This window comes from Pelodiscus sinensis, chromosome 6, assembly GCF_052426305.1.
Source record: "Pelodiscus sinensis isolate ZL-2025 chromosome 6, ASM5242630v1, whole genome shotgun sequence".
Classification (NCBI taxonomy): Eukaryota; Metazoa; Chordata; order Testudines; family Trionychidae; genus Pelodiscus; species Pelodiscus sinensis.
In genome coordinates, this window is record NC_143057.1 from 116,080,772 (window position 1) to 116,102,774 (window position 22,003).

The 22,003-nt window shown below is 42.0% G+C and overlaps 1 protein-coding gene across 9 annotated transcripts in view; it reads right to left on the minus strand.

Moving 5' to 3' along the window:
• Positions 1-1,412: 1,412 nt before the first annotated feature.
• The window catches only part of SKA1 (spindle and kinetochore associated complex subunit 1), a 42,770-nt gene continuing 22,179 nt past the window's right edge, over positions 1,413-22,003 (minus strand). For all 9 annotated transcript variants that reach the window (XM_075932678.2, XM_075932676.2, XM_075932672.2 and 6 more), the window contains 2 exons: positions 5,906-6,075; positions 1,413-2,189 (listed from right to left, as the gene is read on the minus strand). In XM_075932678.2, the coding sequence (XP_075788793.1) occupies positions 2,041-2,189; positions 5,906-6,075 (319 nt within the window). In that variant the 3' untranslated portion in view covers positions 1,413-2,040. The remainder of the gene's footprint in view (positions 2,190-5,905; positions 6,076-22,003) is intronic.

Here is a 22,003-nt window from a genome sequence, read left to right on the forward strand (position 1 = left end):
ACCTTAATCTGAATGGGTCAGACACAGGAGAGCAATATTCCTATAACAGAATCGGGTGTTTTAACCTTTGTTCTCTCCACATAGTGCTCCGTGTGATATAAAAGTGCTATTAAGTATGTCAGGGTGGGCTGGATGTCACTCAAAAGGGAGAAAGGTAAGTTAGTGTGGTTGGGCTGATGTGTATTGTAACTCTGTTTCCCAGTACAGGGATTTAAGTTCTTGTTACCTCAACTGTGTTGTTTCCTGATTTTCAGATGTCTAAGGGCAAGTCTACACTACAAGGACAGGTCAATCTAAGCTAAGCAGTTTGAGTAATGTTAGTAACACAACTCAACTCAATGTAGCTCAGACCTATTTACTGTGGGGTCCACACTGCAAGGGATCAACAGAAAAGCGTAACAGTTACGTTAGTGGGTCTTTACTAGATTTCCTAATTTGACTGCTGGTGGATCGACTGCTGAAAGGTGGATCCACCCCATAGTGAGACGAGCCCATAGTATCAAAGAACTTGACATTATGGAAAAACACAAGTTAGCAACAGGTAACATTAACTCTGCATTAAATAAAGTTTTTGGAAGATCTAACCCATCTGCTAGCATTACTATACAGTGATTCTCACTGTAACATTTAATGTTGCTTCCAAATGGAAGGAAATAAGAGGAAAGATATAGTGAGTGCTAGTCAACAAAGAAAGGGGTAAATACATATAAACTGGCAGCTCAACTTCAGGACAACAGATTTTAAAATAATGAGGAAATGTTAGAATTAGCTTAGGGGAAAATAACATAAGAAATTAAAAACCTAAAGTAATAGAATGAAGGCTTCTCACTAATATCCTGTTAATTACAGAAGGCATGCATTCACCAAAATAAGAGTGTTAAAAGGATTAGAGGCAAGAAAAAAAGCTAGTGTGGTAAGGTAACTAGGCTTACTCCGTTCAAAACAAATACCTATTAAAAGGTAATGCAGCCAAAGTGATGATGACTGAACAGAACAAACTTTGTATGCAGTGTTGGGATAGCCATGCTGGTCAGGATATTAGTGCCCACCTGAGCTAGCCATATAATGTCACAATGACTACAAATTCTCAAGTGTAGAGACTGTTTATAAAAAATTCAGAAGATCCTAGAAATTCAGAGAAAAAAAATCATTAAAGCTTTTGAAAACTGGTAAGAATTAAACCAATGCTCCACCAAGCCAGATCTCCCGGGTCTCTTCACATACTCCGTACTTTTCAGAAGATAAAAGATGGATCCAATTTACAGCTCCTCAAACTGAAGTTCAGATTGTGCACTCTTTCCACGTATAGAATTTGTGCTGAATGACACAACATTATGCAGAATGGAGACTACAGCTGGCTTGCATCACATGTTAGTATCAGCGCCTCAGACAGTGAAAGACAAACAAATCCAACCATTTACCTAGCCTTCTTTATTGGCTTTTCAATAGTTCAAGTTTCAGTCAATCTTCCGCTCATTCAACTGTCATAGTATTACTGGGAAAATACAAAAAAAGCTACTTTAGACTACTTGGTTAAGTGCAGGCCTTCAAGGAGGGAAAATAACCTGTGTCAAAACTTTTGTCAACCAAAAACATCTTTAACAGCCTGCAACATTGGAATTTATTGCAAAAAAAATAATTCTATTCTAAGATGGATTATATAGCAGGCAGCAGATAAGTGTTCTATAAGAGCTGCCAGTCCTTAAATATTTTCAAAAATGAAAGTCAAAATAGAAGCATGATAATGTGTTTTGATAAAATGGGTTGGATTGAAGAATAAATCTGACCAATGAAATGTGAAAAACAGAACCATCATCATCAAGTTTGGAAGTTTTTATCCCCCTCAGAGCTGCATACCTGTCTCATTCTGGAAAACCAAAAAACAACTTCAACAACTAAACTGTTGTTTAGAAAATCAATTAGCTGAGCAGGAAATTTCAGTGTATAGTGTCTTTGACTTTCTGAAAGCAACCAAATCTTTATGCCTAACAAAAAATATTTGTGCTCTTCACCCTGGGCAAAATCAAGTCCAAAACCATATTAGCAGATAACATAACGGACAAGTCGTGAGCCACGGACTTCCCGCACTCTCTGGCAATGCCGAAGGACGTTCAGAATGCAGTGAAAGCGCTTATCCACCTTCAGTTGTGTGAACTCTTTTATATCAGCCTCGACGATAAAAAATTCGCCTGGAGGATAAAAACATACCACTGTGAGATGGAAACAATTATTTATCAGGATTCATTTAACATTTCAAAATATAATCTTTTTCCACCATCACTTCACTTTGGTGATGAAATATACATTCAGGCCACTCCCAAGTGGTGAGATGGCATCACACTTTGTCACAAGAATTTCGTTCCTGGCCTTTTTCTAATATTAAATGTTATAGGTAAATATGATCACTGACACTGTTCGGCTGCTGCATTTTGAAATTATTTATCAATCAGAAAAGATGAATAAGGCCTCACATTTTGAAAAATCTGTGGCTACAGTTAAGACCATAGTATAAACTATGTAGAGATTTTGCTTCATTTTAGTTCTATACTGAACTCAATAGAATAGAAGGATGTATTTTATAAGGTTCACACGACAGCTCAATCTCTTCCATAAAGCCATTAGATTCTTAATACTGACTTTCCCCAACTGAAGACCCAGATCTCTGTTTTGTGGTTCAAACTCACTTCTACCTTAAATCTACTTTTTATAGATTGAGGACAGAATTTAAATAAAGTTACTTCAGCTGCAAAAGCTATTAATAATTACAAACAAATTCAGTTTATATATCAAATTCTAAATTAAACTGTGGTATGAAGCAAGATGAATATCTGCTGCTGTAACTATTTGCACTCGAAGCTAGTTATAGGGAAACTGAAATGTGAAACTATCCACTTAGACCACACATCCTTTATCCTAAAGTATACTTCTGGATAAAGTAGTCCACCAGGCAGTGCAAATGCAAATAGGATCCAAAAGAGTTTACAGTCTAAGGACTTGATTCTGCAAATACATCCACATGGGTTTTTGCCAGATTGGGCTACATTTATATGATGATCCAACCAAGGGGAAAGGCAGGTAAAGGCAATGAGATTACATTCTTACTCAGCAAAGTATACTGCACAGCATGCTGGGACAAAAGGCCTATGGTTTGGTTGGGTATTTTTAGAAAAACAAAACCACACAAACTGTACAAGTGTCTGAATCCTGCTAGCACTAAGGATGTTAAATATCAACTGACTAACTGAATAGTTCATGCATTTGCAACGACTATTTGATTAGTCGATAGTGTGCCTCCGCCTCTGAAGTGTAGCCCTACGGCTGTTGCTACACTTCAAAGGCGAAAGCATTGTGTGGAGCCTGGGGTCAGTGGGGGGAGTCCCCAGCTGATCCTGGACTCCACACAGCGCTGCCACTTTGAAACGCTGCATGCAGCCTGGGGACACCCCAGGCTTCAAGTGGTGATGCCATTTTGAAGTATTCCTTCCTCTTTCCTCCTCACCTGTTGCTGCCTCTTTCTGATACAGGCAGTAAAGGGGAGGAAGCAACTAGTCAACTAGTACTTCACATCCCTAGCTGGCACGCACTGAAGCAAACATTTAGTCCTTATCCAAGTCTAGATGCCCAGATACTCTATCTGCAGCAACTAGTAAGGCCTGTTTTCATTTAAGATTATCCAATGAAAGAATTCCTGTCTTCTCAGAAGCAGACCTCACCATGGCCTTTGTCAACTCCAGGTCAACTGAGGACTCTGGCAATTCTGCTGGTAAAGACTGAAGGGGGGCTACTAGGACAATGGGTGACTACCCTGGGCTGCAACAACCTCACTACCACTTCCACTTAGTGGAACTAAGCCCTATTCTGGACTAGGGTCTGCTCTTTAACTTCACTGGCTACAGACAACACAAGCACTCCCCCTCAAGGCCTCGCAGGGAGTATGGAAAGGCTGCGCACCATGAGCAGAAATTAACAACAGAAATTAACGACTTTTCAGCTTGGAAAGGAGGTGTCTAAGGGGGGGGACATGATAGAGATCTATAAAATCATGATTGATGTGAAGAAAGTAAAGAAGAACTAGGGGGACACCAAATGAAATTAATAGGCAACAGTTTTAAAACAAACGAACTAAAGTATTCCTTCACACAACACAATGTCAACCTGTAGAACTCCTTGCCAGAGGATGTTGTGAAGGCCAGTACTGTACCAGGATTCAAAAAGAACTAGATACATTGATGGAAAATAGATCCATCCTACTGGCTATTAGCCAGGATAAGCAGGGACAGTATCCCTAACCTCTGTTTGCTGGAAGCTGAAAGTGGGTGACAGGATGGATCACTGGATGATTACCTGTTCTGTTCATTCCCCCTGGGGCACCTAGCATTAGCCACTGCTGGATGACAGGATTTTGGGCTAGATGGACCTTTCGTCTGAACCAATATGGCCATTCTTATGTTCTTGCTCACGTTCATTCCATGCTAGGTGATTGACAAGCACTATCATTAAGATAAACTTGGAATTTAAAGACATGCTGATTACTATACCAGCCTTCTGAAAGAGGCATTGTCATAGGATTGATGAGTGATAGCATAATGAGACTTAAAGGTATAAACCAGAAGTGGGGAACCTCAGGTGCAGAGGCCAGATGCAGCCCCCAGCTTGCCTGGATCCAGCTCCCAAGGCTCAGGACTCCTCCAGCACTGGGGAGCCTGTACTAATGCTCCAGCCTTTCCACTGCCCCACTGTGGGGCTTGAGCACACAAGATTTACTAGGCTGGGCCCCCACTAGGCTCTGGTGTGCAACAGGAATGTGGAGAGCGTCTGTCTCCTCAGGGTACATCTACAGAGCAGGGCTTAACACAAAATAACCTATACAAATTGAGTTATGTCAACTGCGTAGCTTATTTCAAAATAGCTGATTTTGAAATTGGGAGCATCTACACAGCACTTATTTTGAAATAGATCACTCTTCCTCCGACTTCCCTTACTCCTCGTACAATGAGGGTTACAGGAGTCGGATTAAGAAGTCCTCCAACTTGACAGTATTTCAACATTATTTTGAAATAACTGCCTGCTGTGTAGACATGGACTAAGTTATTCTGAAATAACAGTAGTATTTCAAAATAATATTGCTGTGTAGATGTACCCTCACAGACCACATCAGCAAGGGTGGGGTTTTTTGTGGACCCAACCGATTTTTCTTTGGGTCAATGGCCCCTGACTCAAAAATGGTTTCCCATCCCAAATATAAACCAATTACCATGTTTCAGCTCTGCAGATGTCCTGGATTGATATTTGTGCAAGAAATACTACTGATTAAGCCTGGGCTCTCATGGAATCAGCAGTCACAATGGCTAGAGGCAGAATCTTTGCTTACTTGTAGCTAGCCTCGATAGAAGCAGTTGTACAAGATGAGATTCTTTGAAATGACACCGTCAACCCCCTGATCCTCTCTGCTATTTCCATAAAGAGCTGTGCAGACTTTCAGAAGGGCTTAGTCCTTTCAATATAGAAAGCCAGAGTCTACCTAATGTATGGAGCCAACATCCCGCAGCAGTCTGCGAGGTTTTGGAAAGAATACAGGCAGAAAAAGGTCCTAGTTGTGTAACTGCAACACAACCTTTAGTAGGAAGGCTGGTTGGGGGCACACAGTTGGACCTGGTCCTTCAAGAACACCATATAAAAGGATTCTAATGACAGGACTTTGGTCCCACAAAGCAACCATCACAGGGCAGTAAGAAGGAACAGAGGGTATGGAGCAAGCAGCAACCCTTATGCTAGTAGAGCCAGTACTATGAATAAAACTAAGAGAAAAATCTTCAGCAACCATGCATACCTAGCATACAATGGATATGAACAAGTGAAGAAGAATAAAGTTTCACAAATACATATATACATTTAAAAAGAGTACCTTTAGTATCCTTGGTTTCTTCTTCCAAGAATCTGTGGTACAGATTTCTGACAGCAAAGCTCATAGATTTCATTGGCTGATGTAAGATCTTATACTTGCTAACCACTGCCTTGTTCAAATCTTGAACAACTCCATTAATTTGATCATATGTTAAACGACCCCGCATGTACCTACAAAAAATAAAAGTTAAGAACTGGTAACAAGGAAATCACAGATTTGGAGTACCAAAAGTCTATCTGCCTTTCTTTCTCTCTAATGAGTCCTAATTCCTAAAAGTTACACCCAATAAAGAATTTCCTCCTGCTTTTGTATTTATAAATACATACAGTAGTTCATTTTGATCAATTTCTTTGATCCCTTTAATAGCTATGATGAAAAAACTTGGCATACACCAAAAGAGAAAGTCCAAACAAGATTTAAAAATTGTTACATTGAGAACTGAAAATATTCAGTGCCTAAAGACTTCAAGCAAAATGCAGGACAATGTAGCACTTTAAAGACTAACAAGATGGTTTATTAGATGATGAGCTTTCGTGGGCCAGACCCACTTCCTCAGATCAAATAGTGGAAGAAAATAGTCACAACCATATATACCAAAGGATACAATTAAAAAAAATGAACACATATGAAAAGGACAAATCACATTTCAGAACAGGAGGAGGATGCGGGGGGGGGGGGGGGAAGGAAGGTAAGTGTCTGTGAATTGATGATATTAGAGGTGGGGAGAGTGGGATGTTTGTGAGTTAATGGTATTAGAGGTGATAATTGGGGAAGCTATCTTGGTAATGGGTAAGATAGCCTGAGTGTTTGTTCATTCCTTTTTGGAGAGTGTCGAATTTTAACATGAATGACAGTTCAGAGGATTAAAGACTTCAAGACATCACACTTGAAAAGTGACAGCCAACGTTAAAGTTAACAGAAAATAAGTCAAAATTATTCTGTTAATGGGATTTAGCTATATTAGATGACAAGTTTCCAGAATTAGGACAGATATTCTAATTCCAAATTACAAGTACCTTGTTCCTAAATTACCTGTAGCCAGTTATGCATCAATCAGTGACATTGTATTTATAGAAAAATGAAAACAGATGCATATCAAAATTCTATGGTGATAAGATAATATGCAAATAAATAATGAAATACATAAAGCAATTGTGTTCTATAAAAATTACACACAGGTTGTATAACTAAAACCATCTATTTTACTATCATACAATTATTTTCCATTAAAAAAACATAGCACATCACTTGGAACTATATGTTCATACACTCCACTGAAATGCAACCACATTTGATGTGGAGAGGTGTAAATAACAGTTAACACAGAGGACAGTTGTGGAAGGATTATGTACTCTATATTTTCTATTATGTGATTGTAAACAATACTTTCCTTATGTTCACTGATTGTATACTTATTACTATACATCCAATTTGCTATTTTCTTTACTTGTGAGGGAGAATTTCTCAAGTTGCTAGAGTAACTCTGAGTTTTTCTCTGCCTTACCCTCCGAACTGCATGTAGGAACAAGCTATCCCCTAATCCTACATGTTCCCATCTGACCACTGCTAAAATCCAGACACAGCAGGAACCTAAATGAATCAAGGTAACTATTATACTTTTAAGAACAGATTAACTGAAATTCTTCCATTGACTTTAATCAAGTTAAACCTACTAGAATCCAACAAAAGTAGTTATGTATACTGTATTACATTATACCTAATTAGTTCCCTTTTAACATCAAGAAAGCATCAGGCTTAACAGTCTCATTTAAAAACAAAACCACCGTTTATAACTAGGAGATTTACCCAGAGTTGCTTGGGTCCTTAACTCAATTTTGTTTTATTTCATTTAAATCACTGCTCTGGGATGGGGATTAGGGGTTCAGTATGCAGGCTGCCCCTGGGAGACAGGACTTCCCCAGGAGTTTGGGGCCAAGTGAGAAGCACATCTCAATGGCCATGGCAATTCCAGCAGCACAGCCAAAAGAGGGGTTCATGTCCCCCACCTAGGGCAGGTCCATGTTCCTATACAAATGGAAGGGGGAAGCTTCAGCTCCCCCTCCCCCGCCCAAAAGGCTCCTATGGGTGAGAGCTTTGGGTCTGGGGTAGTCCCAGACAGGGGAAGAGGGTAAAAGTGCTTCCACCCAGTCCCTTTCACCTGCCTGGTGATTCTGTCTTTTCTGTATGGTTTTATGAGACGCAATCCCATGCTACACATATCCCATTTTCCTGGAACAACTAAACCCTTACCTTGCTTTAAGTTATGATGAGAGGAAACTATATATTGAATTTGGTAGTCCTAGATCTTACCATTTAGGAAGAGTTCTTGAACAGACTGACTGACTCAGAAAAACTCTCTCCAATATATAATAGACAACTCCATTTTTCCTTTAAAGCACAATTTATCATGAACAGCAGTAAACTCCACATAACTACTTTTCTCAAAGGAAAGCAACTAATCTATCATTTATATCAGAGGAGCAAATTCTTCCAACAGAAAGTTATCAAAAACAAAGTTTGAGAGTGGAAAATAGTTTTCTTTGGTTACCAAGCTCTGAAAATTAGGACTTACAATACAAGAACCTAAAAATGTTTAAGAAGCTTGAGAAAGAAACCAAGGAACCACTTAATCCACATTGAATTTAAAAGTATATAGAAACAATTTCGCTGAAAAAGTGCCAGGACCTAGCTTTCAAGTCTATTCTAGAATTTTTAGTATTACACATACATTTCTCATTGAAAGTAGGGATATTAGCGAGTAGTCGACTAGTCAACTACCTGATAAGCCTAGGCTCATCGGGTAGTCGAGTCAACTACTTCAATCCCCACCCCCTTGCTGCCTCTGTATCAGCAAAGGATGGGGGGTAGGAGCCAGTGTTGCAGGGAGCCTACTTAAAAGCTGGTTCTCCCCAGCACTGTCTCTGTGGTGCCACCTGCTCCCCCACTCGCTACTGCCGTGGGGCAGAGGAATCAGAGCAGTGGGCCCAGGCTCGCCACAGGCAGAAGCTGCTCCAGCAGCAGCCCCTGTCTGCAGGAGGTCCCAACTCTCTGCTGGGACCCTCCATGGACATGGGCTGCTGCTGGCTGGGCAGGCAGTCCGGCTCAAGCGAGGGGACCCCTGTCCCCCAGCTCCTACTACATTTTAAATTGCAGAGCTGCAGGAGGGTTTGGTCCTGGACTCAGTGCGAGCCGGGACTGATCCAGGCTGCCTTCCCCTGTCAACTAATTGAGTAGTAGTAAATTAACCTCATTTTAACATTTCTAATTGAAAGAAGATATTCTTAACTGATCCATGTACTTTTATATGTGTGCCCAAATGCATCCCATATCTTCAATATATGCTATTCCAAAAATATCATGGCGGTTCAATTTATAGTAAGACAATTAGTTTCCCGAAAAATATCTCCTGCATAACAGCACATAACAGGACTGGAAAGGAGTTGGATCTTGTCAGCAGGATAATTCCCACAGCCTGCACGAGTTCTCAGCGGTCACAGAACCAGAAATCCTCTACTGGCTTAGTTTCTGAGGTCCATTCTAGTTGGTGTATATTAGAGCAGATAATAAATTACTCAATTATATATTAGAACTGAGGCAGATTGACTCAGAATCAGTAATCTCAGATTGCTAGTCTATAGGAGTACTCAAGCCACCTCTCCAGTTGCTGTGCTGGAGATCAACCTTCTGATGTTCACTATTGCAGGTCTAGTTAAGACCCACTAAATTGAACAATGATGGTGGCTCTGGTCAGCACCGGTACTCCTCATAGTCATGAGGAGTAAGGGAAGCCGATAGAAGTGTTTGATCCCATCATCCTCCAATGTGAAGAGGATGCCAAGCTCGACTTAAGGTAAGTCAACTCCACCTACGTATTTTACATAGCTGGCGTTGTGTACTTTAACCCAATCTTCCAGGTCTAATGTAGAGCCTGCCTTAGTTTGCAGCAACTGTAGATGTAACCCTACCTTGCATTAGCCAAACACTAGGGCTATGTCTACACTGCCCCACAGTTAGGACTATGAGGATGCAAATAGCAATATGCATAATGTTGCGCTATATGTGGATGCTATGGGAACAAACTAAAAGGTTTTTAATGCACACTAATTTAGACCAATTTGACAAAGACTTATGTGAACTAGACACTTCAGTTTTGTACCTGCAGTGTCTACATAGTGGAGCTACTGCACTTTGGCATATGAATAATCAGTGAGCACCATAGTCAGAACTACAGAGCACAGACAAGCCTGAAGTGTCTGTATGGATCCTGTTAATGTGTACCAAAGTTTCATTAATGTGGTTTGATCTATCCTGCTATGAAATGGAAGTAGATCAATACACACTAGGGAACTTTTAGCATGTAGCCGCAGAGCCCATGTAGACAGTTGGGAGCATGGCATGCTAATGCAATGTAGACTTTCACCCAGCTTGCTCCAAAATAAGTGTTCATGTAAATATACCACATCCTCTCACCTCTGTGTTGAGTATGTCCCAAGTGCAAGAAAGCATTTGGGCTTTAATTTATTAATTAGAATACATTTCTAAACCTATAAAGTTAGGATATACAGAGTCCCAAAACTAATTCACAGAATTTCATTGTAACAATTTGAGAGTTCAGTTTAAATGGCATTGTGGCTAAGGTGCCTGCCACGTTTTTAATAATGATGGTTTTCTTCTGAGAGGCCTAAATTAAAAGCAATTAAAGAGTTTTAGAGGAAAAGCATATATTCATACAAGCATATATTCATTTTATGCTCTTATCTGCAATATAAAGGCTGACATTTTAATTGCAGAGGAAGCATAAACCTGAAGTTTGTCCTCTGTACATATAACTAGATCTTTCAGACCATGATCTCAAAACATACACAGCCATGCAGAATTTTACATGTTTATTTCAGACTGTAAAAAATTTACAATTTAAAAACACCAGTCCAAAATTCTATTTACTTATGCTGTCTTGCTGTAGAAGTGGTACAGTAAAAAGTCAGCTTCATTCTAGTAGAGGTGAAACTTGTACCAAGATTTGCCTGCAACATGCAATCCTCTGAGCAGTGGCTTCAAACAAGTTTCATAGTATTTTGTTATTTACTTCCCATGTCATGTGATCTTGTAATGAATGAATGCTATAGTGCCCACACAGAGAAGAACAAAGGTTGGTTAAGCCTACCTTACACATTGAAATATCCCGAATCATGTCTGTGTATATATACTTAAAGTAAGTGGATAAAAATGCTGTATACTAAGACTGAGCCAACATCCACAGAGAACACCCAAATATGGGCCCAAATTTCAAGTATACTGAACACACACAGTGCCCCGATCTCATATAACCACAAATGAAGGAATGAAGTCACTTCAGAATGTGACCATGGAAACATCATATCTTCCTCTCAGGAGAGGAAGAGAAGACTATAAGGCTTCAGCACAGTGTGAAGTGATAGCAAGTATACTGATGTCAGCAAGATTCAATAAATATTATATTCTCCCACAAAATTTGTTATATAATGTAACAGCAGTCACTCGCATGAAAAACTATTATATTATAACTGGACAACTCTACAGAGCTGGCCTCTTGAATCTGGCACAGTTAAAGATTCCTTATTCGAGGAGTTGATGTATTTATACGTCATGTGTTCATTCTTGGCAATTCTATACAATAGTCAGAAACACGCCCTCTCCCTGATAAATGAATGGCCTGGTTTAGCTATAATAGATATTGACACAGAATTAAAGTTACGTCTCCTCTCTCTCCCTCCTACCTTGAAAGTACTGTTAATAGAGAGATTACTAGCTATTTTTATCTGGAAATGAAACATATACCTACCTTTATACAAGTCTCTCATCCTAACACATCAGCCACAAATAAACACATATCCACATATGCATCCCTCTGAGCTGAGACCAAGCACAATACATTACAGTCCCCTGAAAGTTACAATGATCAAACCATAACGACTGCATCATTCCCGTAACACAGAATCATAGGGCTGGAAGAGACCTTCAGAGGTCATCAAGTCCAGCCCCCTGTCCAAAGTATGATCAACCACAACTAAATCATCCCAGCCAGAACTGTGTCAAGCTGGGACTTAAAAACCTCTACGCATGGAGATTCTACCACCTCTCTAGATAACCCATTTCAGTGCTTCATCACCCTGCTAGTGAAATAGTTTTTCCTAATATCCAATCTAGACCTCCCGCACTGTAACTAGAGACCATTGCTCCTTGTTCTGCCATCTGTCACTACTGAGAACAGCCTCTCTCCACCCTCTTTGGAACCTCCCTTCAGGAAGTTGAAGGCTGCTATCAAATCCCCCCTCACTCTTCTCTTCTGCAGACTAAATAAGCCCAAATCCCTCAGCCTCTCTTCGTAGGTCAAGTGCTTCAGCCCCCTAATCATTTTGGTTGCCCTCTGCTGGACCATCTCCAACGAGTCCACATCCTTTCTGTAGTGGAGGGCCCAGAATCGGATGCAATATTCCAGATGTGGCCTCCTAGTGCTGAATAAAGGGGAATAATCACTTCTCTAGATCTGCTGGAAATGCTCTTCCTAATTCATCCTAATATGCCAGTAACCTTCTTGGCTACAACGGCACACTCTTGACTCGTATCCAGCTTCTCATCCACTGTAATCCAGCTGAACTGCTGCTTAGCCAGTTGGTCCCCAGCCTGTAACAGTGCTAGGGATTCTGTCGTCCCAAATGCAGGACTCTGCATTTGTCATTGTTGAACCTCATCAGATTTCTTTTGGCTCAAACCTCCAATTTGTCAAGTCACTCTGGACCCTATCCCTATCCTCCAATGTATCTCTCTCTCCCCCTAGCTTAGTGTCATCCACAAATTTACTGAGGGTTCAATCCATCCCATCATCCAGGTCATTAATAAATATGTTGAACAAAACCAGCCCTATAACCAATCCTTGGAGCATTCGCTTGAAACCGACCACCAACCAGACATTGAGCCATTGATCACTACCCATTGAGCCCGACGATCCAGCCAGCTTTCTCTCCACCTTACAAGTCCATTTATCTAATCCATACTTCCTTAACTTGATGGCAAGAATATTGTGAAAGACCGTATCAAAAGCTTTGCTAAAGTCAAGGTATATCATATCGTCTGGACCTCCCCATGTCCGCAAAGCCAGTTACCTTGTCATAGAAGGCAATCAAGTTGGTTAGGCATGACTTGTCCTTGGTGAATCTATATTGACTATTCCAGATCACTTTCCTCTCTTCTAAGTGTTTTAAAATGGATTCCTTGAGAATCCCCCTCCGTGATTTTTCCAGGGACTGAAGTGAGGCTAACCAGTCTGTAGTTCCCTGAATTGTCCTCCTTCCTTTTTTAAAGATAGGTACTACAATTTTCCAATTGTTCAGGTCCCCGCCCCCAAATCTCCATGAGTTTTCAAAGATACTGGCCAAAGGCCCTGCAATGACATCTGCCAATTCTCTCAGCACCCTCAGATGCATTAAATCCGGACCCATGGATTTGTGTATGTCTAACTTTTCTAAATAGTTCTTACCCTGTTCTTTCTCTACCAAGAGCTGTCTACCTCCTTTCCATACTGTGTTGCCTAATGCAGTAGTCTGGGAGTTGACCTTGTCTGTGAATACAGAGGCAAATAAAAGCATTGAGTACTTCAGCTTTTCCCACATCATCTGTCACTAGGTGACCTCCCTCATATAGTAAGGGTCTCATGCCCTCCCTAATTACCCTCTTATTGCTAACATGCCTATAGAAATCTTTCTTGTTACCCTTCACATCCCTTGCTAGCTGCAATTCCAATTGCGCTTTGGCCTTCCTGATTACACACCTGCATTCTTGAGCAATATATTTATACTCCTCCCTAGACCTCATCCACTTCTTGTAAGCTTCCTTTTTGTGTTTAAGCTTGCCAAGGATTTCACTGCCGAACCAAGCTGGTCGCCTACCATATTTGCTTTTCTTTTGCCTTCAAGAGGGCTTCTTTAAAACACTGCCAGCTCTCCTGGACTCCTTTCCCCTTCATGGTAGCATCCCAGGAGATCCTACCCATTAGTTCCCTGAGAGAGTCAAAGTCTGCTTTTCTGAAGTCCAGGGTGTGTATTTTACTGCTCCCCTTTCTTCCTTTCATCAGGATTCTGAAATCGACCATTTCATGGTCACTGCTTCCATGTTACCACCCTCATCTACTTCACCTACTAGTTCCTCCCTATTTGTGAGCAGCAGGTCAAGCTGTGCATGGCCCCTGGTTGGTTCCTTCATCACTTGTATCAATAAGTTATCCCCAACATTCTCCAAAAACTTCCTGGACTGTCTGTCTACTGCTGTATTGGACTTCCAACAGATGTCAGGGTGATTAAAGTCTGCCATGAGAACTAGGGCCTATGATCTGGAAGCTTCTCTTAATTGTCTGAAGAAAGCCTAGGCTACCTCAACCATCCCATCTGGTGGTCTATAGCAGACAACAACCACAACATCACCGCTCTTGTTCCCGACTTTAAGCTTAATCCAAAGACTCTCAACAGGCTTTTCTCCCTCTATATACTGGAGCTTTGAGCAATCATACTGCTTTCTTAATACAGTGCAACTCCTCCTCCTCTTCTCCCATGCCTGTTCTTCTCGAACAGTTTATACCTTTCTATGACAGTGCTCCAATCATGTTAGTCATCCCACCAAGTTTCCGTTATTCAAATCAAATCATAGCTCTTCCCTCTCTTTATTAGGTGTATCCCATCTCTTCCTAACAATCCTTGTGTCTGAAACAGCATCCCATGGTCAAAGAAACGAAAGCCTTCTCTCTGACACCACCTGCACAACCACGCATGTACTTCCAAAGTTGGTTGATCCCTACCTGGTCCTTTTCCTTCAACAGGGAGGATGGATGAGAACACCACTTGTGCCTCAAACTCTTTGATCCTTCTTCCCAGTTCTACATAATCTGCAGTGATCCAATCAAGGTTATTTTTGGTAGTACACATCCTAAATTCTAGCTCCAGGTAAGCAGTACACTTATCAAGATTCCTGATCCGGATGGCATATGGATGTCTCTGTCCCGCTTAGAAGTAACACCATTTTATTCTTTCCAGATCACTAATTTTCAATAGAGATGGTGGAAACTTTACTGTAAGTGAAAGATGTGATGTGACTTTGAACCCTGAATCACTTTTATATCTACTATTATTTGATCAAGACATCATAATTAAAACTCTATAAAGTTGCAGAATAGATTAGCTTCTATAAGTTCTTACAACCACCACATGCACAGACTTAACCTAAATTCTGCTTAAATTTGTCTGAGACATTTAATTTGGTCTATGACCCTTTGAAGTACTTTTTGATCACAATAGGGCTTGACACAGGAAAGCCTGATATGCATGCTGATATTTCAAAGTGCTAAGACAAACCAGGAACTTCCAATTCAATGGTGATCATGTGCTTTTAAGTTATGTGGGTAGGGAAATGCTCAGTGTGTATAGCTCTCATCTGAGATGCCAGTCCAAATCATTAGTTACCAAATGAAATAGTGAGTTTGGTGGTTTCGGCAGCTTCACATTGTAAACGTATTGAACAGAGAATGTTTTTGTATTAATAGGAACTGTTCACAGTGATCCAAATCACCGCTCATGAACTGCCGCACATCCATTGTGCTATATAAATAGCCTTGGAAAGGTTAGATTTTAATTGGTAAACATCAGTTTCACCATACAAACTATCCTAAAAATATTTCCATTAATAATAATAAAAATTTACAGATAGGCAAAAAGAGAAAAATGCTGCTTGAGAACTTATTTAATTTAATTTGATTTAAAGATATTTATATATTTTGACATGATGTTGAAAATCTGTGTTTTAACTTTTATAAGCCAGTGATCACCAACCAGTAGATCAGGATCTACTGGTAGATTTTTGGAGCCTTTGACAGATTTGGCCAAGAGGCTATCACATGCTGGCACTTCAGCGACGCCTCTCCCCTCTGCTGCACACTTTGCCTTGGAGCTGCCCCATGTTCAGAGCCTCCTGCTTGCTATGCAAAGCAGGGAAGGGGGGGCATTGATGTCAGGGTGCCCTGTATTCTATCTCCACAAAATGGGGGGGTGCACAACAGGGCTTGGAGAGAGTTTGCTGGCTGCTTTGGGAGTGATGCAGGGCCAGGGAAAGGATGAGTTTGCCTTAGCCCCACTGCACCACTAACCAGAGGTAAGCAATGCCCAGCTGGAGCCAGCTCCAAACCCCTGCCCCAGTCATGAACCCCCTCCTAAGACCCAAGCCCCTACCCCAACCCTGAGCCCAAACTCCCTTACAGAGACTATACCCTCAACCCCATCCTGCACCCCAACTCCCTGCCCCAGGCTCAGCTCAGAGCCCTGCTATCACTCCAAATCCCTTAGCTCAAGACCAGAGTCTGTGTCCCAACCCTCCTTCCCCTCCCTGGTAAAAGGGAGAGAGAAAGGAGGACAGAGGATTAAGTGAGCAGGAGCGGGGCCTGGGAGAAGAGGCATGAAGGAGGCAGGGGCAAGGGTATCTGGGTTTGCGATAGATCCTGGATTGCACTTACATTTGAAAAGTGATCTTGTGCTTTACAAGGTTGGAGACCACTATTATAAGTTTTAACTTTTTGAATCTATGTTTACAATCATTAAATAATTATCTGACCCCCATAATTTTTCACAAATCTGAAAATTAAAAACAAAACATTTCTTAAAACCCATAATTTTGTACAACTGAAAACTGTAATTGATAAAAATAGAAACATTTCTATTAATATCAAACATTTATATTGTACTGCATACAGTACTTTAGATACGTGCACAAACACTCTCTGCCCTGACCAATGGTGCATTTATTCTGCTCTTTCTATTTTCAAAACAGTTTACAATCATCTTCATCTAATCCAATGAGGTGAAGATTTATTATCCCCATTTTATAGAGTGGATAATATGAGCAAGCACTTGAAGAAGAAAAGACAGTCACCTGTTTCCAAAATTGGTATTCAAGATATGTTGCTCATGTCCATTCAATTTAGCTGTGTGTACTCACTATGTGCACTGGTGCCAGAAGTTTTCTCTCTCCACAGTACCGGCAGGGGATTGGCTCTAGTGTCATGTGAAGTAGCATACACAAGCCACAGTTATACAGCAATATTAGCCCTCATCACATTTTCAGTTCCTTCTTGCCAGAAACTCTGACAGTGGGGAAGCCGAGTGAAATGTTGAATGGACATGAGCAACACATCTCAAAGAACACCAGTTAGAGAAAAAAGTAATTTTTTCTTCTTCAAATATGTTTATGTCCCCTGAAGGCAGGTAGGAGTTTATGGACATGCAGATGACAAAACAGCTCTGCCAAACTCAGCACCTTCCCAGGCCTACTGAGTGACAGTATAGTGGGCTGTGAACATGTGCTGATGACCATGCAGCACCCTTACAGATGTCCTGGCTTGGAATGTAAGTCAGGCGGCCGCCAAAGATGCCTGAGCTCTGCTTGAGCATACCCTCATGTCGGTGACAATGGGACCCCTGCCAGTTCATAACAAGTCCATATGTTAAGAGATTATCCAGGTCAAAATCCTCTGCTTGAACACCAGGAGGCACCTCGTCATGTCAGCCAACGAGATGAAGAACTGGGATGACTTGCAAAAGGCTGTGTCCAGTCCAAATAAAACACCAGGGTCCTCCTCACACCGAGGGCATGTAAGCACTTGTCTTTCTGGTCTTTTGAGGCTTACAACAGAAGACCAATAGGAAGATATCCTGGCTCACTTTGGGCTGGAAGGCTGGGAGGGGTCAATGCTGTACTTGATGCTTATGGAAGACTATATGAGTCAGTTCTGACATTAAGGCACACAACTCTGAGACCTACCATGACGAAGTTACCACCACCAGGAAAGCTACCTTCCACAACTGGCCTTGTGCTCTTTGTTGCTATGTCTGGGTCGAGGGCTTCTGACTTTTGAGAAGGACTTTTCACTTCCCTTCCGAGCAGGACCGCTCCTCCATCTTAAATCATGCAGCACCCATGCTGTGAGACAAAGCAACAGGAGCTCACAGTGTAACAGCAGCTTGTAACCCTGAAATAGCAGGTCTGGACTATAAGGCAAGGTCCATGGAGGAGGCAAGGGGTTGGGGAATGCTAGGGCAATCAGGATGACCTGAGCTTCATCTTTTTTGATCTTGAGCAGGGCCTTGTGGATGAGAGGGACTGGCAAGAATGCACACAGAAGGCCCTCGTTCAGGGCAGGAGGAAAGTATTGGAAGAGGAATCTTTGCCCAAGCCCCTCTTGGAACAGAACTTACAACAATTCCTGTTCAGTCTGGTGGCAAACAGATCCACTTGGGCAGTTTCTTACTTCCAGAAGATAGCAGAAGCCACCTCCAGGAGGAGTGTCCACTTGTGGTGAGATGAAAAGTCTCTGCTTGATCCATCAGCTGTTCCTAGCCCACAGAATCTATTCTCCATTAATTTAGTTAGCCTTTTTTGAACCCTGTTATAGTACTGGCCTTCACAATATCCTCTGGAAAGGAGATCCACAGGTTGACGGTGCATTGTGTGAAGAAATATTTGTTTTTGATGGTTTTAAATTTGCTGCCTATTAATTTCATTTAGTGAAGGAGTAAATAATATTGCATTACTTACTTTTTCCACATCAGTCATGATTTTACAGACCTCTAACTTCATTCCAAGCTGAAAAGTCCCAGTATTATTAATCTCTTTATAAAGCAGCCATTCTGTGCCCCAATCATGTTTCTTGCCTTTCTGAACCTTTTCCAATTCCAATATTTTTTTTTTTTGTAGATGAGGTGACAACATCTGCACGCTGTATTGAAGATGCATCTGTACCACGGATTTCTAAAGAGGCAACAGGATATTTTCTGTCTTATTATGTATCCCTTTCTTAATGGTTGCCAACATTCCATTTGCATTTTTGACTGCCGCTGCACATTGTGTGGATGTTTTCAGAAAACTATCCACAATGACTCCATGATCTCTCTCTTCAGAGATAATAGCTAATTTAGACACAATCATTCTGAATACATAGTTGATGCTGACTAATCAACGACTGGTGTCAAGACAGCAAACAAGACTGGGAGGAGTGGGAGGCTTGGTGCCGGAGACTCTCAGAGCAGCTTAGTCAATTTGGGAAATTGACACTGGTCCAGGAAACAGTACTAGTGTCCACTTGATTTGTCCCGTGACAGTTAGCAGGGTCACAGAAAATCTCTACGTTGATTCTGGTACTCTTGCCGGAGGATATGCCTCACAAGGTCTGCATTCAGAAACCAGAAAATCTCACTTAGAGCTTCTCCGCCCTGTTCCCAGGTCCAGGGACTCCACCAGGCTGAAGAACTTCTGCCTGTCCTGAGAAGTGCACCTGCTATGAGGGGGTCGATCATTGGCGTAAGGTTGATGTGGAATGCTGCCTTGGCAGGGATCATAGTGATCGAAGAGTGGGTTTATCCCGGGACGGGGAATCTACAGAGACCAGTGTGGATAGTATCAATAGGGACATATGTCCTATGCTGCTTGCAGGGCCTCCCATGTGGAAAGCACATGAAGCTGACGAGAACACTCACCACTGTCTGGTGTGGGGTAAGCTGGGCTGCTCTGCTTGGCTTGCGCTCGGGCTCTCAAGCCCAGCTCAAATAAAGAACTGCCTGGTACAGGGCCTTGGTCTATCATAGGTTTGTCCTTTCCCTTTTGGGAAATAGGAGATCTTTCTCTCCCCATCTTCTTAGGCTTCTTCATTGGAGCCACAGAAGGAGACAGGTGTCATTGGTAGATGGCATTGGTGGGGCGCTGTGCACCGCCAAATCGGAACACTTCTCCAGCATCAGCGCGAGGGCAGACTCCATAAGGAGGGCTTTGAGCAGAACATCTCTCTCCCTCTTTGCCCTGAAGAACTTGCAAATTCCACATTAATTAGCCATGTGTTTTTTGCCCAAGCACCGTAAACTATTATTATGTGGATTGCTAATGGGCACTGGCCTCCTGGGGACCAGGACATTCCCTGCCCCAAGGCAAAGTCCCACCAAAGCCAAAGTCCCACCAGAGGACCTAACAAATCTAAGTACTATGGGGATTTATAACACTGGGGAAATTAACTACAAACTAAAAGAACAAGTGCAACAAGAAGCAACAGCATAGTTCTAAGCACCATCACTAGTGACAAGAAGGAATGGTAGAGATGGGGGTTTGGCAGGGCTCTATATACCACAGTATGCACACACCACTCCAGAAAGCACCAGAGCCTATCTCCTATGGATACTAAGGATGTTAAGTAATGGCTAATTGATTAGTCGAGTAGGTTGATGGAATTTCCATTGACTACTTGACTAGTCAATAGGCACTTCTGCATTCCTCCTTGAAACGTACAAGAGGCCCTGCTGGGGCTCTTGTACATTTCAAAGGAGGAATGCGGAACTCTGTGTGCAGCCCGGGGCCAATAGGAAGTCCCGCTGACTCCGAGCTGCACATGGCGTGCCAGTTTTGAAATTCACAAGAGTCCCCAGTGGGGGCTCTTATGCATTTCAAAGTGGCAGTGCAGCATGGAACCCAGGGTCAGTGGGGGACTCAGAGTCCCCCACTGACCCTGGGCTCCATGCTATGCTGCCAATTTGAAATGCTAAGGCGGTGTTCAAAGGGGCAGCGTCGCACAGCTAAGCCGGGGATCAGCTGAGCAGCGCTGCCACATATGGAGCCCAGGATCAGCTGGGGACTCCCCAGCTGATCCCAGGCTCCAGTGCAGCGTTTCCGCAGAACCTAGGATCAGCTGGGGTGTCCCCAGCTGACCCCGGGTTCTGAGTAACTGCCACATGGAACCCACTGTCAGCTTGGGAGTCTTTGAAGTACCCCTGCCGCTTTGAAGTACCTCTTTCCCCCCCACTTTTCTGCCTCTATCTGATAGAGGCAACAAGAGGGAGAAATTGACTAGTTGACTGACTATTCAATAAGCATTTGCTTATCAGATAGTCGACTAATCCTTAACATCCCTAATGGATACTGCAGAGAGAAAAAACTTCTGGTAACAGTGCACACACAACTAAGTTGAAGGGACATGAGCAAGCACTCGAAGAACTATTGAATCTGTGCCTTTTTAAAAAATAATGTTTAGAAAAAGCTACTGCTTAATAATTCAAAACCTGAAATTTCAACCTAGTGGGGAAGGGAGAGAAGGAAATAAACACAGTGTTTTTCCTCTCAGCATACTCATTACCTTTAGTTTTTTTGTCTCGGGCGTGTGTGCGTGCACGTGCATGCTTAGGAGATGCTGAGTCCAGTCCTATGCTCAGGTCACATTTCAAGTAATCAAGTATCTCATTACCAAGACCAAAAATCAGAAACAAGAGAACAAAGCACCATAAGAAACTACAGAAACCACATGGCAATCAAATTAATATCTGAAGATGAAGAAAAACAGCAGTCAGCCTTCGGAACACCAGAGGGTGCTATTGTATAGTTAGTGAATAGGGGGAAATATCAGCAATAACACTCCATGAATAAAAAGTCTCACAGGGGTAGCCATGTTAGTTGTGTTAGTCTGTAACTGTAAAAACAAGCAGTCCTTTCTTGCATTTAACAGAACAATGGTTCCAAGTTCAGGACAGATGTAGATGAGTGGAAAAAGGTTTCCACAAATTGTTCAGTATGTGGACTGGGCTCCATTTCAGACCTCGGATGTGAAAATAACACTGCAGTTCCCCAGCAGAATCCCTCTATGACAGGAAAAGTTGTGTCTTTTTGAAATATGCTTTAGCAAAATCATGTGGTCTCAGGGAAGCTTTGCAATCCTTGGAAGAGAGCCTTGTGACCTAGGCTGAAGCGCAGTGGGGGGTACCTAGCATGAACTGAGAATCAGCTGGCCCAGCTTGCGCTGAATCCCGCCCCCTGCTGCACTTCTGATTTTTAAATGTATTAGGAGCTGGCAGGCTTGCACCTGATCCCCGCTGATTCCTGGCTTGCACCTGATCTCTGCTACCCCCTGCCTCCCATGGAGATGGTGCTGGGGGGAACCAGCTTTTAATTCAAAGTTGTCTGTTTTGCAGTTTGAAATGGACCCTTTTCTACAAAACTTTTTATGTAGCTTTTAAATTGAAAAAAATCATTTTCGTAATCATTATTTTAAAA